The 17,648-nt window shown below is 39.6% G+C and overlaps 2 protein-coding genes across 4 annotated transcripts in view; one reads left to right on the top strand and one right to left on the bottom strand.

The window, feature by feature from the left end:
• The window catches only part of Grm3 (glutamate metabotropic receptor 3), a 216,025-nt gene extending 205,232 nt beyond the window's left edge, over positions 1–10,793 (top strand). For both annotated transcript variants that reach the window (XM_036182442.1, XM_036182443.1), the window contains one exon: positions 10,219–10,793. In XM_036182442.1, coding sequence (XP_036038335.1) covers positions 10,219–10,292 — 74 coding nt within the window. In that variant the 3' untranslated portion in view covers positions 10,293–10,793. The remainder of the gene's footprint in view (positions 1–10,218) is intronic.
• Positions 10,794–14,131: 3,338 nt separating this feature from the next.
• The window catches only part of Elapor2 (endosome-lysosome associated apoptosis and autophagy regulator family member 2), a 165,482-nt gene continuing 161,965 nt past the window's right edge, over positions 14,132–17,648 (bottom strand). For both annotated transcript variants that reach the window (XM_036182439.1, XM_036182441.1), the window contains exon 22: positions 14,132–16,732. In XM_036182439.1, the coding sequence (XP_036038332.1) occupies positions 16,673–16,732 (60 nt within the window). In that variant the 3' untranslated portion in view covers positions 14,132–16,672. The remainder of the gene's footprint in view (positions 16,733–17,648) is intronic.

Below are 17,648 nucleotides of genomic sequence, written 5' to 3'. Positions count from 1 at the left end.
TTAAATCTCCACATTCAACCAACTGTAGATAAAAAGTATTTAGGGGAAATGCATAAAAGCACGAAATATATGCAGGCTAATTTTCAAGTCTTTATTCTCTAAACAATGCAGTACACCAGCTTTGTGGAGTGTATGAAGTATAGGTAATCTGGAGATGATATCGAGTGTGTGGGAGATGAGAGAAGTACAGACAAACGCCATCTTACAAAAGGGACTTGCTCAGATTTTAGTGTCTGTGAGGAGGGAGGGAGGGAGGCAGAACAGGAAGGATCCTGTAACCCATACTTTACAAGACAGCAAGGAAAAAAATGTAGCTCTTGTCCTCCCAGTAAGCACTAGACTGGTAATTCATTCCATTGGCTGATTGTTATTGATGCTAATGCTGATTTTGAACTTTCTCCATGGATAAAAGAAATGCACCACACATAACTGAGAGTGAGACATGGAAGAAGCAGGGCTACCTCTGTCTTCAATGTTTAGTTATTTATTTCCACATAAGAAGCTTCACACTCCAAACGGTTTAAAACAACTCTCTTAACACCTCCTGGTTTTGCGAATCAGGAATTCAGCCAGGCCTTGGGTGGGCAGTTCATCTGCTTCATAATGCCTTACTTGGCATCCTCCTGTGGTGTTCCTTCTGAGACCAAGTTGATCTGGAGGAAGCATCCTAGTCTCACACCTATGCTTAGCAGCCTGGTGGGAAGCCCCCTCATGTGGACTTCCAGAGAGCATGCTGGGTAAAAGCTCCTGAGAACCGACCAGCTGGGAAACCCACACAGGATGTCCTGAACTACATCTATTCAAGGACAGGACACAGCCTGCCCTTATTCAAGGGGAAGGACTAACCTAAGTCTCAGGGAATCTGTGGTTGCTCTAATTATGCTGTACTCTCCAGATCCGAGATGAGCTCAGTGCTGCACTCTTTGCAGGGACTAGACTGATTTCACAATGAAGCCACACCACTTCCTGCTGTGTCCTTCAGTGAGACAGTGGCAGATAAAACGTGTCCCTCGGGAGCTTTGGTCAGCCTCTTCCCAGAGGCTAAGGTCATTAATAACAGAAAACTATGGGTTCATATGAAGTTGCTATAAACAGATAGAAAAGTATGACCAGACTCAGAAGTCACTACGGAAGAAGGGGCATGGCTAAAGGCATTTGGGGAAACTGACCACCAAGAAACATTCTCCATATTGTTATGTGTGAAAGAACACTTCAGTTTGTATCTGCTTAATTATATACAGTGGAAGTCAGAATAAAAATAAATTTAACTCTTCCCCTTTAATAATACTCACTGGTTAATGGCTTCCAATTGCTTATATAAACAACTGATTTCAAGTAAAGATTTTCTGGCTCCACCCACAGATATTTTGATTCGTCTGATCTGGGACAAAGGCAAAAATCTGGTTTGTAACAGAAAACATAGCTTTTCAATGGAGGTAATCCCGGGGCAGGGGAGGTGGGGGGAAGGCTTCTCAGAAGGCAACAGTAAGCAAACTCGTTGGCTTCATTTCATATCAGGCAGTGCAGGGGACGCTGACTTCATCACCTCCTTCAGAGTGGTGGCAGACCCTGGTTCAGAGAATCCCCCATGTTTTGCTTCACGATATCACTGGCCACACACCTGTGCAGTTGTTTCCTAGGATACCACTGGCCACTTACTTATGATAGATGTTTCCTAGGCTCCCTCTGGAACTCTCCAAGGAAGTCATTTGGAGAACAGAATCACCTGACCACTCATAAAGACTGTTCCTCCCAGGGGAAATATAACTTAGAGCTCTTGATATCCTAAACTCATCTTTACAATGCTGCTCCCACACCCAGTCACATAAGCAAACATCTTACGTAGCGAGATTAAAAAGAAAAGATGTCCATCTTTATTATTTTCTGCTTGAAAGCAAAGGGGATTCTTAGAGCTGGTTCCCAAAGACAGAAATCAAGACGGTATGCTGCGGATATAAATGTTGAAGAGGACACGCCACTAGACGTATTTGCGAGTTCATGTGGCTCAAAACCCTCCGGGAGCTGTACAGGTCAGACTACAAGCACTAAAATGGTTTAGGAACAGCATAGATCAGCATAGAGGTGAGAAATGAAGTGTGCCCCATGGTCTTACAGAGCTATTAAGTGCTCAGACTTGGTCCTATGGGGATGTATATTTCTCTTTCTCAACGTGATCATTTACATGTACGAATGTCATTATTGTTATAGTAAGCCAAGAGACTTCTAAATAATATTGCCCAGACCTGGGTCTCAGAGGAACTCTAGTCAGATGTAGATTGATTTTCTCTGTTGAAATTTTATTCAGAAGTCACCTGTCTTTGTAGTAATGTATAAATTACTCCATTAACAGAATCTAGTCTTCATTGCAAAGTATTTTTACATTACAAAGCTAGATCAATAGTATAAAAAGATCGAGTGAAGTCTTCTAGAGGCATTGCCTAAATTTCTACAAAGCTAAAGCAAGGGAAAGCAAGCATATGAGAACAAAATTTTGTGTTTCCTAATGGTTAAGCCTTTGATGGTACACTAATGAGCAGAGTATAAACTATTGTTGATTTGAACGCAACTTTTATTAACTTAAATATACCCTATAATGCCCAAATTTTATCTCTACATTGCAACTCCAGAAAAATAATGGTATCGTGGGCCTACACTGTAGATTCAAAGTCTCATAATGACACTCTGTAAAAGCCTGGCCATACAAATCAGCGAGTTATTGGTAACACACTGAATTGACAGTCATCCTCACCACAGGCAGAAGTATATTGTAAACATGAATCAGTGGAGAATACATGAGGAGCCTTGAGCATTCAGAAAGTGAAGCCATCTGCTTGCAGGCAAAAATAAAATTCATCCAATTCAAATAGACGCCAATCTCTTTTTCCCTTTGAAAAGTCCATAGCAGTCTGAGAATTTCATTCCAACTCTTCCACACCCTCCTTCAGTGAGGATGGGAGGAGAGTCTGCAGTGGTCATAAGTAAACCTACAGGTACCAGAGACTGCAGCTCTTCTTCCTGCTGTTGAATGTTGCCACTGTATTTACCTTGTAACTGCTCTTTTCCAACATCTGTAAGGAAAACAACCATAGAGACTGAAGCTGGAAAGGCTGCTAAAGACCATTTATTCTAATAACTCCATTTTCAGATGAGAAAGCCAGGGCCCTCCCCACCTCATAGGTGCTTTAAGGAATTTGACAAGGTCATAAATAAAACTCTTGAAAGATGTTTGATGGCTCCTCTGGCCTTGCTGGATTTTCTTCCTTGGCTCAGTTAAAGGGGCGGGGGGAGGTTATTCTGATCATGATCATCTTAGCTCCTAAAAAAGGAATGGTTTAAAAGTTTTTCTTTCAGCTCCATACACAGCAGCATCCTATTCTAGAGTCCTGGTCACAGATCCCCTCTCTAAAGCCCATGTCCAGAGGTCCAGCACCATATATTAATGTCTGTTGTAGATTAGGTTCCCACAGCACCACAGTACACACAGACAGGGTATGATATTCCAGAAGGGAGACGCAAATGTTTCCAGAGACTGTAATTCAATGGGGACAAATCAAGGAATAGTCTTAGTAGTGACTGGATGTTTGTGTCAAAGGCTTGCTTTTTCTTAGTAAGTGGTCTTTTAAAAGCAAGTATTTTGAATTAAATTACATCACATCCTCCCGCTTTCTGTGTTGTCCCTTTGAAGAGGAAGCAGTACAGAAAGAGTTCCTGAACCAAAGAGTTCAATATTATATTAGAGTTCTCTCCAGTCAAACACAGTTCATGTAACCCCAGAGTTAGCAGATGTCTTTAGGAACACTGACATGTTCAGAATTATGAGAGTATACTAACTTTAAAAGAAAACCGTGTTCACTGTCAACCACTGTCCATAATTTGTTTTAGATGCTCAGTACCTTAAAACAAAACAAGCAGAAGACCAATTTGCTTTACTAATTTATCTTCCCTATTTCCATTTCACTTGAAATGAAATTATCAGGAATATTCCTAAATGAGGATGTTTGTGTGCCAATATAGCATGGGAAGTCTCCCCACATGGGAAACAAAGAGGTGTTGGGTAACTTCTACCTCACCTAGTATGACTGCAGAAGCTCTTGGAGAGGGTCCTCAGAGCAGGGAAATATGTAAACAATCTTCAATTCATCCATTGAAGAAACATTTTTGAGCCTAGAACTCACCTCTAGAAACTAGGGAATGTGGCCATGATGTAAATTTTATACTAATGGTCTTGCCATTGCTAATGGGCCAGAGAAGGAACACAAACAGACCAGTAAGATGGCACAAAGCAGGTATTGATGAGACATGTAAAGAAACATTCATGGGGGAATGGACATATTCCACCCGGCATCTCAGGCACAGAGGAGCCAGAGGACTGAAACTGTTTTTATATCATGGCTGGGTTTGGCCTCTTTGCTCAGGCAGCATTCGGCACAAAAACGTGAAGGAAATAAAGGAAGGAAGTCATGCTGGTAGCTGAAAGACAGACTCTAAGGTGTGGAATGGCAAAGGATAATACCATTGTACGAACGTCTGCTTTTCTAACAAAAGAAATGGGACAGCCCTAGGCTTCTCAGAGCTGTGGCACAAGCTGACCTTCCAAGCAACCCTGTGTCTATGTGAGCAGACAGCCGCACGGGGAGCAGACAGAGATCACCGAGACTACTGAATTGTCCAGATGCTGGTGGCTCAGACCAGGCTGACAGAAATGGAAACAAATGAAATATTTAGAGTCTGTATACAATTTGAATGTGATGCTAACAAGATTAGCTCCACCAGACAAGAGAACATGTGTCTGGCATAGTTTTTTAGAGTTTAATCGTTGCAGCTTCTGATTCTGATCCCTAGGCATAGTAGCACACACACCTCACATTAATGGACTCTCAAGGTGAGTGAACCTCTGATCCTTGAATGAGCTTTAATTCAGATTTTGATAGGAAAGAAAGAAAACAGTGCTGGGCAAATCAGAGGTGGATAAGAAGAATGCAGAATTGGGGGAGGGGTACAGAATTAAGGATCCATTTCTTTTACCTGATGTTTACTAGACATCTCCTTTCATATTTCTGGAGGGGAAACAGTAAAAGGATGTGACTGAAAATACATCATGAGGTCACAATGGAGTGAGGCAGGTAGTGAAAGGCAACTGAAATCTCAGCTCATGTGGGATTATATCGTATCATGAGTAACAAAACCTGTAGATGACATATCTTCTCTCTATGACTCATCTCTCAGAATGAAGATGTCTTAGCTTTTGTAGAATTACAAATATCACTTTGAATATATCTTTAATGTGCACCTTGTTCTGCACAAATAGTTTTTAGATCACTATTTGAATTGGTAAAAGTGACTACTTCCTGAGAATTCAGTCTAGAATTATCCCCAATATCTTAACAATGAATCTTGAAATCTCAACAATAGCAAGACTGCAACACTGGTGTCTAGGAGCACATCTTGATCACCAAATGAACTTCTTCTGAAAGAGGATAAGAAAAACTGAATGAGCGAGAACACAGATTTAATGACAGAGGAGGAGAACAAAGAGACGTACTGCTGGTAGAAATGGATTCCATGACTTTAAATACATACACAAGCAGATCTCCCGGAAATGGATTCCGTGACTTTAAAATACATACACAAGCAGATCTCCCGGAAATGGATTCCGTGACTTTAAAATATATAAATAAGCAGATTTCCTGGGAAAAACTATTTGAGGTCACCAAGAACAAGAAAACTGAATGGATGGGTGCAGACAGGAATGTCTGCTCTGTTGAAATGTTTATTTTCTTCCAAGTCTGATACACTACAGAGTTTGGTAAGGCATCAATTCCCAGGAGCCAGTCTCTTAGTTGACTAACAGGCTTGGCATGCAGAAGAATCTACTAAATAAAGATGTTTAGCATTGATCAAGAGCCCAGTTACGTGAAAAAAGTCGTAATTTTCTCCCAAGCCTGGCCCTCCCATGTGTGAGCAGTGGGAAGGAAGTGGATTCCACACAGGGAGCCATGGCTGCCATATGGTTGCACTGACCAAAGTTTTACCATGTCTGTGAAGTAAAATGAGTCTTTTCTTGGGCGCAAATTGTCCTTCTGTGGTCAATAGTGAAACCTACAAGGTCTCTTCCAGCTGTTTTCAGTTTTCACTTTGAGTAGCAAAAAGTACTACTTTAGCCTAGAGCAGACAACAGCTGCTGTTTGTCCCACATCCCCAGAAAGCCTAAAAGAAGCCATAATTGTTTCTTGCAGACAGAATGATTATAGAAATCTGCTTAGCCACACTTAAGAAAATGGGCCAAACTTACACCATTAAAAACCTCATGAGAAGTTCATCAGAACAGCAGCAAAGGCTCATCACAAGAACACAAGTGCATGCATATGCACACATGCACACACACGTACACACACACAATGACAGCATATTTGATTTTCTACATATTTTACTACCTTGGGGAAAAACAGATTGGCTAATATGGGAAATATATGTAAAATATTTATGAATGCAAAGTAATTGAGATGGTAAACTCATAAAACAATTTCTCCTACTATATTCTGCAGCATATGCAAAAAGGGAGATTTTGGTTTTTTAACATAATAAAATGCAATGGCCAAAGCCATAGAGAAACAGTAGAGCGAAGTAGAAGTTTACAAGTGGAGATCCCTTCAATACACTAACAAGGGGCTGGGGGAAGTTCCTGCAGAAGGAGTCTGATGGGCATCTTAGCTGTTGTTATTTGTGAGATCTAGAATTTATATCCTGGCAGAGTGTGTTTCCGTTAATATCCCTATGGGGCAGAGACATGACTCAGAGGGTTCTGTGAACTTCCATAATGATGTCCAAGGCCTACAGAGTGCATTATTTGAAGCCATGCAGCCAGCTATCTTTGCAGCCATTGTGTCTCCTACCTCGCCAAACGCAACAGTTGGTAGGAAGTTGGAATGCAGAGACCAAAACTGACATGGGAGAGCACTTCAAAGAAGAGAGCTCCATCACATTCCACACAGACCAGGACACCAGAGCGGCTTTGTGAAGTGGCCTCCAGAAAAGCACAGAGAGGAGCTGAGACCAGTTAGTCCAAGGCAGACAGAGGCATCAGCATGTCAGACCTTTGTTATCCTTTACTTATCCCCATTATATAGCCTCATCCCCCTCCAGTCTCTGAAAAGGAAAAGTCTGCAAAGAAATAATAAAACTTGATCCCAGAAAAGATAAAGGAATTAGTTGAAATGCCAAAGGCAGTATGCCTATTATCAGGAGCTCTCACCTTGAACCAGTTCTCTTTGCAAGGGTAACTGGTGGTCATTGCTTCAGTGTGACTTAAGGAGCAGAAAGCCCACCTGACCTAAACAAGGCTGCCTGTGGACCTCACTTCCTTCTGAGAACTTCCACTGATCGCCTCACTCTTAGAAATGTAAACATGTATGGAATCTTTCAGGAAATATTTACAGAAAGTCTGTTCACGAAATATACAGGAGATTAATAATAAAACAAATAAGCAGAGTTCCTACCTATTTTCTGATCAATAGTGAAGAGGAGAGGGAGGAGGGGTCTGGAAGCATCGACTGTGCAGGCCCAAATTTTAAAACAGAGATATGACAGAGAGCTACTTTAGACTGAGTTGGCTGAGGACCATCTTTGGGAGGAGGTCATGTTCCAGGTATAGGTGATATGAATGAGGCATGAGTGAGCAGAGAGAATGTCCCTGATAGAAGCCATAGGTATGGCAAAGGCACAAAGTTGAGAAACATAATTCCTATCTGGAGGACAAAGCAAAGTGGGCAGGAGTATGTAGGATATGTAACAAACAGAAGGGAAAGCACAGTCCTTCGTTTGAGATTTCTAATCCAAGTTAAAGCACAAGGGGATGCCACTGGAAAGAGTCTAAGTAGGTGGCTCATATGCAACATGCAGCTGCCCCTCAGTATCCAGGGAACTGGCTTCAGAATATCCTCCTCATGAGTGGCCAAACTTTCAAATAACCTATGCACACCTCCAGTAAACTTCAAATCATCTCTAGATTTCTGATCATAGCCAACACAGTGTCACTGCTGTATAAATAACCACTACATTGTATTACTTGGGAATGTAAGAAAAATTCTGGATATGACCAGTATGTATTTTTTTTCCTAAATGTTTTCAATCTATGGTTGGTTGAGTCTGTGACTATGGAACCACAGGTGTGGAGAGCTGACTGTATGTAGTCTTGCTGCCATGTAGAAAACATGACCAGGAGAAATGTAAGTAGTATCTACCTCTCCTGTCAGTCTCTGCACATAGATAGTTAATTAATAGTGGCTTGCCCAGGGTCAGACATGCAAAGATGGCCGTTGTTGGATATACAGCTAGAGCCTATTACATCTGATAATAGGTTTGCCATTGGAAAAGGGGGAAAGTCAAGCATGAATTTTAGACTTCTGGTTTATGTTAGAAGATAAAACCATTTACTGAGGAAAGGCTAAGTGGGGAAAGGCTACACAAACTCAAGAGTTCTTTGGACACCAGCTCTGAAATGACTGCTATATCTTCATGTCCAGCGGGTAGCTGGATCCAGGGTTCTGAGAAAGAGCACATGCTGAGTGGCTCAGAGTGTTCCCTCTGCTTCTACTGATCTGTGTTTGGAGCTTCATTTACCTTGTGCTTTTACTTTACCAGCTTTTACTGATTCTAGGATTTCACAAAGCATATGAAAATGGAGAATAATGACTAAAGGTCTCATTACCTGGAGTCATTACCACAACTAGTTTCCATCAGATTTTGCCAGGCATAGGCTGTGTTATTACTATCTCTGCAGCAGAAACTTTAAGAAATGTATCCTACATACGGCATACCTTCCCTCAAAGATTTAGAGTCATTTTGGAAAAAAAAAATTGAATGTGGTGACACAGGCAAGTGGGCAAATTCTGAAGAGCTAGGGACATGGGGATCATGAGTTTGAAGCTAGTCAAGGCTGCAAAGAAAAATACTTAATATGGTCCATCTATGTTAAAAGGGAAAAAAATCTACCAAAGACATAGCTTGTCACATGACTCTAGTCATTTCAGTTCACAGGCTTCAAAGATGTTCTCACATGCCTACTCAAATCACTGAGTTGAAAAGCTTCAGCTTGGCTAGTGGTTGACCTGCTCCAAGATGTCAGTTCCCTAAATACTGTGACTGTTCCCTTATAATGCTATATGAGCTACAATCTCACTACTACTTACTCCTTTGTGTTTAGAGAAATTGCTATACCAAAAGTAATTTATGGGTCAATAGTATATCTGTTATCAGTCATGAACACTTTAGAATGAAACTAGTTCATATGTCTTTAAGGAATAGGAAGATATTTTGTTAATTATAACCAGGATGTGTTCTGGTGATCCAGTTCCTGTGGTGAAAATATATGTTAGCATAGATGGAGAGACCTAAAAGGAGGTATAAGTTCACTTTCACCTATTCTCTTGAGTCTATGGTTTCATCCCAAAGAAGAATGAGGTTCCTGCTTATGTCCTCATTCCATGAAAAGATATCAGGTGTAAAATAAATACTATGTGGATAAACTTCATATAAAAACAAGATGTTAATAAGTAAAAATTGTATCTGAAAAAAGTTATAAAGAGAGTTACTATACACTACTGCGTTATACAGGCATCATGGCACTGTGACCACCATTGTCATTAGTGAAGGCACTTCACCTCTGGAATGCCTTCAAGAATTGTTAAGGAGCCAAAATTCTCAGCACTCACCCTTGCCCGCATCCTCACAGAGCCTATGCAACACAAACAATAAAATCATACCAGTTTTCTAAGTCAGTAGAGTTCACACAGGACCCCTAGGGCCAAAAAAGAGTGATCCCTGATCAAAGATCAAAACTAATTACAGTTATTGAATATAGGAAACAATTTAATCACCTATAAGAAAATTATACGGCCCTTCAGTTTATTCAGTACATTTTCACCATTTTATAAATTATTAAGTCTAATTTTCAACCAATGAAAGATTTCTTTCAGCAAAAAATTATACTTATAAATCCCCTTTCCAAGAGGCCTGGCATGAAGAGGCACATTCCAGGATACAAACTAATGAGCAGAAAATATTTACACCATTTATCCACTATAGCATAAATCAGTAGGCATTTTCCAAAGCCATGTCAAGATGGGTTTTTAATTTAATCTTAACTCAGTGTCTGGAAGTATTTATGCCATTAACTAAGTGTCCTGCTCACTAAGCCTTCTGTCCCACTTTCTTTTCCAGCCTCTGCAAGCACATATGTCCCGACGGTGTGCAACGGGAGGGAAGTTCTCGACTCCACCACCTCATCTCTGTGATTGCGATATGCAGTTCAGTTCTCATGTTCTTAGGCTGTTAGACAAAGTGCTCACATGCTGCTCCAGAACACGGAAACAGAACAAAAGGACAACCCTAGTACCTTTTTTTTAGAAACAGTACAATAAATTATTTTTGAGGACTGTTCAGTATATAGTGATGTGATAAAACTTTTTAGGCTGATTTTAGTGCCCCAATAACACCCCTCCCCAAACATGGAAATAACCATTGTTTACAGAGCTGAGTATTGGTGACAGGGTCCGACAGGGTCAGTCTACTAAAACAAAACAAACAAATAAAAATCCCTATACAGTGGCAATATTAGGTAACCTTTTTCCTATGAAGTCTTTTGTAGGTTCTTGTTGTAACTAACTTAGGGTGAGTTTCTACGTTGTATATTAAAGTTACATTATGTGTAACAGATTGTTTTTCTCAGTACAAAATAAAAGGTATCTGTATTAATGTAAAGATAACCAGAATAAAACCTTCGAGGTTTTCAAGCATGGTGGATAACAGTTTGTCCTTTTGGATCACTCAAGGTAATTTGAATATGTAGATTTCAAGTCACCTTCTCTTGTTAATGTTGGAAGTAATTGTCTAACTGAGCTTTTCTTCACAGTCACATATTTGAATGGAGTTGTAGCCCTGCCAGAGGGTTTTGAGTAGACTTCTACTTTTCTATAGATGACAGTGATCAGGAATTGTCAATGGGTGATAACATAAATATAAGACCAGCTCATGATTATGTATATTATCTTTTTAAAACTATGATTATTATATAACAGCCCAGAACTATCAAATGAGGCAAAGGCTTTCCTATATTCTGAATAGAGAGCTATGATCTGTCAGAAAAGGTATGGTGGATCTGATGATCACAAACAACCATAATGACTAGAAAAGAAACCAGAAGGCATCTAATAATTCCACTGGGCATTCACTCTTGCCCTTTATAGATGAATGGAGAAGTAGAAATCCTAGAGATCTTACTTCCCATTGCTTTCCCAAGTCCTAGGAATGATGTTCCAGCACACAGACTTATCATTAAATTTAAATATTTTATTAACCTAAAATAAGGCATGAAATACTTATTACTAAATACTTCCCTATTTCTACCAAACTTTTAGTTGCAAATAATTAATGGTGAAAAAAATATTGAGAATACATCTGTCTGTAGATGCTCTATCATGTACCAGGGGCAGAGAGTACATTTGTTTCCTGTGATGATAGGGAAAAAATGCTATAAACAATGTAGTTTCAAACAACAAAATATTATTCTGTCACAATTAAGGAGTCAGCAGGACCAGACGGCCTTATTGAGTCAAAGAAATGATTCATTCCATTCTTTCTCTAGCACCTGGTAGTTATATGCTTCCTTGGCTTATGGCCATGTCATTTCAAACTGTTCAGTCTTCATATCATATTCACCACTGTGTCAGTCTTGTCCTTTGTCTCTTAAAATGTCATTTATCATTAGATTTGGAACACCTAGATAACTCAGTATGCTATCACCTTGACATTCTTAACTATATCTGCAGAGGCCATTGGTTTGTTTTTGGTGGTGGTGGTGGTGGCAGCAAAGTTTTTGTTTTAAAATAAAATCTCATTTTCAGGGGTCAGGGGCTAGGATGTGGACATATTTTTGAGAGGCCACCCATGTAGCCCACAATGGAAAGACCGATGCCATTGAAAAGCATACACCAGAGCTGTGGATATTACTCAGTTGGTAAAGTATTTGCTTCAAATGCATGAGAAAACATCTTAAGAGCAGGACTTGTGGCGAAGAATGACTGAGGAAGGAAAGAAGAATTAAATATATGACAGGCAGTATTTGAAATAGTAAAATGCAATAATACTATTTTTAGTATATCTAGAAATAGTGGACAGGGGCCTGAAGACCAAAGGGATTGGCCTTGAAAGAAATAGGATGCTAGGAAGTTTTCTCTCCTGCATGCATTTGAATGAGCAACCTAAGGAATCCAGCTATAACCCACCAGATACTTAAAACAATGGTGCTCACCACTGCCTGAATCCTCACATAAGGATCTGAAATTTGAGGAGTGAACTGGGGTAGGTTGGGTGGCAGATTCAAAGACACTAAATAGCAAAAACAAATTCCACTCTGACCGCAGTTGGCAGGAGAGCCAGACAAGCATGCTCAGAAGGAGCATCTGCTTGGAATAGCGGCTGAGGAAGGCTGATGTGCGCTTGAGCTCCATCCACTGATGGAAGGTGACGGTCTGAGGGAGGCAGTATCAGCTGGGCCGTTCCCAGGCACAGCTGATGCTCTACAGTCAAGTTGACTATGGATCTTAAAGCAAGACCTTTAGGGTCATGTCTAAATCATGAGAAAACTGTAGTTTTGAGGGCTGGGTTTTGACCCACACCCACTACATTTTATGCCCTGTCAGGACACTGAAAATGCACTCACAAGAAGCTCTGTCATTTTCTCCATCCTTGCTATAAAGCCTTGTTTCTAATTAGAAAGTGCATATGATCCCTAGAAATAATTTTGTATAAACATTCAACATATGTTTGGAAAACAGATGCTATACAATCTTTTCTCTTATGTAAGACATTATATTTTAAAAAAATAGGTTTGGAACCTTTTTTCTTCTATATTAGTAACAACATTTCATCTTTCCAGAATGTAAAGCTGATTGATCCATCTCTGTAAAACTTCTCTAAATTTTAGAACCCCAGGCTAAGTAATAGTCATAAAAGAAACTTTCAGAGGCTAGCTATCTACTTGCCCTGAGTTTCTGAATAGTTACTGGACTCTGCATCCTCTCTAGCTTAAATATTAACAGGTTTTCCTGCCCACCCAAGCTTAGCATGGTAAAGGAGAGTTGTTCCTATTTTAAAACTTCAAGGCAAGCTGGCTTCTGGACAACACAGAGGACAGATGTCAAGAATGGCTGAGAAAGGTACTCTCTGTCTTTACAAGCCTCAAGTGCACACAACCTCTCAGCTAGTCCCTGCTTCATCTGCTTGACTGTCCTGATCATTCTAAATCCCATAGTCTGTCTGAAAAGGGCTGTGGAGGAGGGGCATGTGAAAAGCCACACAAACAGATTTGAACTGGAACCCTGAGGTAAAGGTGCACAGCCATGGGTGAGGCAATTACCCACCCTGATCTGCAAGAGCAGCCTTAGATTTACATGATTCTTACTGGTTTACTTTTATTTGAAATTCCTGACATAAAGGAAATACTGCCCAGTCTGCTCCAATTTCATCAAAACTCATAAGCTTTTATAAACAGAAGCCTCCTTCCAGGAGTTATTAAAATGAAGAAAAATCCAGCTAACCAAGGTCTTAACTGACATTTCACTTAAAGAAATTGTAGGTGTTTACTGAATCAACAATCACTGAAGGTAAACTAAATACACTTTTACTGTCATATTTAAAGAGGATCTGGTAAATGGGTAAGCACTGAGGTACATCATACACGAACAGATGCCATAAATAAACCAGGGAAGAATCTATAATGCCGGGTCTCAAGAACCCATACTATTTTGTATGTCAACATCTCATCCTCAGAAGCTATCATCTACCTATCAATATGAGAACACAAGTGAGCCACACAGCCCACACTAACCAAGCAGCTGGCTTTCATGTGTAAAATAGAAACACATTAGCCTCCCCTTAGGAATGACCATGAGCCATGGGAAACACTGTTACCAAAAGACATCAAATCACACTGGCCAGATGGGATTTTACAGAAGCAAACTGCCAGCCGCCCCGAGGACCCCGATGGTGGATGGCTGGACTCCAGTAACTCTGCCACGGTACTGACCAAAACCATCATTTTGGGGAAGAAGAATGACAAAACTCTACACAAAGGTACTATGAAATGTTTTTAATCCTAAGAAAGTTATGACTATTAGTAACCAAGAGGGGAAAGGTCAATAATAATAAAATTCAGTCTTTTAAATCGAGTAAATACGTATCAAATTGCTCAACATTGTTAAATGGCATAATGTAACTTATCCATGTTCTCATCCAGTGGGAAACTGACTTAAGTATGTTTTGATATAGTGCTAAGAGATGTTATAGGCAACAGTTGACTTAATGAAGTATTTTAGGCTCCAAAGTATTCCTTTTAGGAAAAAATAACATATTTTTCTAGCACTGGTAGTGATGGAGGAAGTAAATGTCAATGAAGTCATAGAAACATAATAATTTGTTTATACCTTTCAACATTTTACTAGGCTTATCAAAGGCCATACATAAAACTAAGCAGAATTATATAGCTAAAATTGGTCTGCATATTCTCCTCATAATATTCTCTCTGCCATCATTCTTAGAATAAAATGACAAGCCAGGGGAATCCAAAGATGGGACTGAGCTGACAAAAGTCTATTTAATATCTAAAATTAGAAATAAAATAAATAACTTCTTCAATACCAACTGCATTTTCAGAGTTCATTAAAATTTAAGGCATTTTTGACCTGTCAGAGATTTTAGCCCAGTGACAAGTGAAGGAAGAATTACCTGCAGCAAATCCCAATTATCTCTATGGCTTGGAAGCTGTGTGTTGAGGAGGAGGAGGAGCAGTAGAAGCAGCTGGCTGACTGGCCAGTCTGCACACTCCCGCTGGCTGCCTCTGCATCAAATTTCAAGTGTTCTTCCGCTCTTATGACTAAACTTTGATTATTTTGATAGGGAAAGAACGCCAACACTCTGATAGTGGGGTAAAAATGAGCAAAGCCAAAACCATCTCTTCTTCCAAAGAATATCCAAGAAATTGTGCTAAATAACATTCTCTTCAATCCTAGACAGACAATAGCACAGCATCATCTACGTCTATATTTAATAGCAAGTACATACACACACGCACACACAAAAAACCATTCTTTTAGTGATGGCAAAAAGGTCCAGTTTTTTACCCACTGGCCAATAAGCACAATTATTCATTTATTCATTTTTCTCTCATTTTTCACAAAAATAAAGACTACATCACCCACAGAATCAAACATTATAAGTCATTGAAACACCTCGGGCAAAAACATAGTTAAAACCTACCCATGGGCCTTGCCTCCTTCAGCCAATCAAAAATCTCTTTTAATTTTTTTAAAGATTACAGTTTACTGGAAACAAAACAGAACATCTTAGACCAACAACAGGAAAGATACTCTCCTCCTTCCCAGTTCTAAAAGTTTATACTTAAAATTGGTCAAATTCACCTTCAAACTTCTTCCAAAAATAATATCCAAGTCACACTAATACTCATAATCCATCATAAGGAATGTCACAATTTTCTGGATTGCTTTTAAACAGGAACAATATGCATTCCATAGCTGTTAATAAGATTCTTACTCTGAATACAAGGATATGTGTTTCAAAAATTGAATTTCTTCCTTATTGGCTAAAAATAAAATCCAAGAAATTCAGGATCCTCAAAATCTTGTAACAAAGAAAAAATAAAAAATCACCAAAGCTCTAGGGGTCTGCCTGCAGTGAAGGAAAAGCCCAGGGACATCTGTGGAGACCTTGAGCTGCCCAAACAAGCAGTTATCTGTACTTGGAGACATTCCTTCTCCTCCTTCATGACTGTGCAGGGTCTGATAAACAAGGGGTGCCACATGCTTTATTCTTCAGCAACACTCACATGGCTTTAAGCCCTCTGACTTCTCATAATACCGGACTGTTTGTATTAAGGGAATGTTGAGGTTTCTCCTTAGATTTCACTCCCTCCCCCTTAAGGTCCCTTCAAGCAATTAGTTAAATTCTTCAGACCAGTTCTGACAAAGGTGAAATTTTAAAAGCAATTATCAGCTTTGATAACCCAAGTAAATAACTTCACAAAACATTACTGATATCCTAGGCTTCCAAAGTCAAGAGAAAATATCCTCTGAAAATTTATTGTCTTTCATCACTCACCATTTTAATAGAAAAGATGTTTGCAAGTCTTGGAGAAATAAAGGAAAAAATAATTATAGCAAATTTTTTCAAATCTTCCCCAAATTACAAGACTAAGACATATATGGGAACACAAGGCATATGCTTATGTCTTCCTTCCAACACACATTTTTTTTTAAATGTAGACATCATAAAGAATTAAAGTTACCCAGTAATTATATGGCATGCATCAGCAGTGCATTGGTGGGCTTAAAAGTGGGTTTCAGTTATGTGTATATACAGCTAAATCTCTTCCTGAGTTAAGCTTCATCTTCAGTGAGACCCAAATCATCTGTCTTCTGTAGTTTGACCAAGTATGTAATGTGTTATAAGGCAATCAGTATATCTGCCTCCCCCGCTCGGTGGCACGCCTCCTCTGTGACGTCACAGACGTGACAGGTGTGAGGACAGGTCCTAAGAGGTCCTGAAAAACTAAAGATCAGGTGTCCTCGCTCATCAGTCTGAATGCTACAGAACTGTCTCTTCAGATATTGGGGCATCTTGAGGATTTCAGCTGAACAGATTCAAAGTGGTCATCTTTTTCCTAAGGGGGAAAACATAAAATAAAGTCAGCTCACTGAAATGCCAATAAGATTTTAGGATTTTACTTGCCATAATGAAAGTTCCCCAAACTGCTTTACCCTATGAACCTGCCACTTACAATTAGGGTTTCACATTTAAAGTAAGGTGGAAATACAACAAACAGCGAATCTACCCTGAAGGACAACTTTGATGCCCAAGCAATAAGACAGACAACGCCAAAATAGAAACAAACACAAGATGGAGCAGATATCAGAAGACTGAGCTGTGATTCCTCTGAAGAAAGAAGCCACTGAGATCCTTCCTGAGGACACTCCTGACCTTGGTATGAAATCAGTGACCTTGACATGCTAATTGTAGGCAAAAAGGAATTGGCAGACATTCATATGTGATAACACAGGCTGAATAGTAAGAAAAGTAACAGCCCAAATAAGTTAAATTGATTTATGTGTTTGGGGGGAATCTTTTGTGAATGTGCCTACTGAAAGTGTTAACAAAGTCATGTAAGGTAACAGATCAAATGTATAATTCAAACATGTTATTGCTGGTATATATAATATACTCACAGAGGAGGCTAGTCTTTAATGTGGCAAAAGAGAAACAGGAGGTTGAATATCCATGAATGTTTTAATCGTTAAATACATAAGTTTTTTAAAGCCTTGTGGAATAGGAAGAAGCTCTTTAAAAACAAAACAACAACAAAACCAGCCAGGATTAGGCTAAGTTAGGTGAAGGCTAGGATAAGTTGGGTGAGGGTTAGGTTAAGTTAGGTGAGGGTTAGGTTAAGTTAGGTGAGGGTTAGGTTAGGTGAGGGTTAGGTTAAGTTAGGTGAGGGTTAGGTTAGGTGAGGGTTAGGTTAGGTGAGATGGCTCAAAAGGTAAAAAGACTTGGCACCAAGCCAAATAGCCTGTGTTCAATCC

This window comes from Onychomys torridus, chromosome 3 (genome assembly GCF_903995425.1).
Source record: "Onychomys torridus chromosome 3, mOncTor1.1, whole genome shotgun sequence".
NCBI classification, from domain to species: Eukaryota; Metazoa; Chordata; class Mammalia; order Rodentia; family Cricetidae; genus Onychomys; species Onychomys torridus.
Note: the sequence above shows the minus strand (reverse complement) of the source record. Positions and strands in the feature narration are given on the sequence as shown.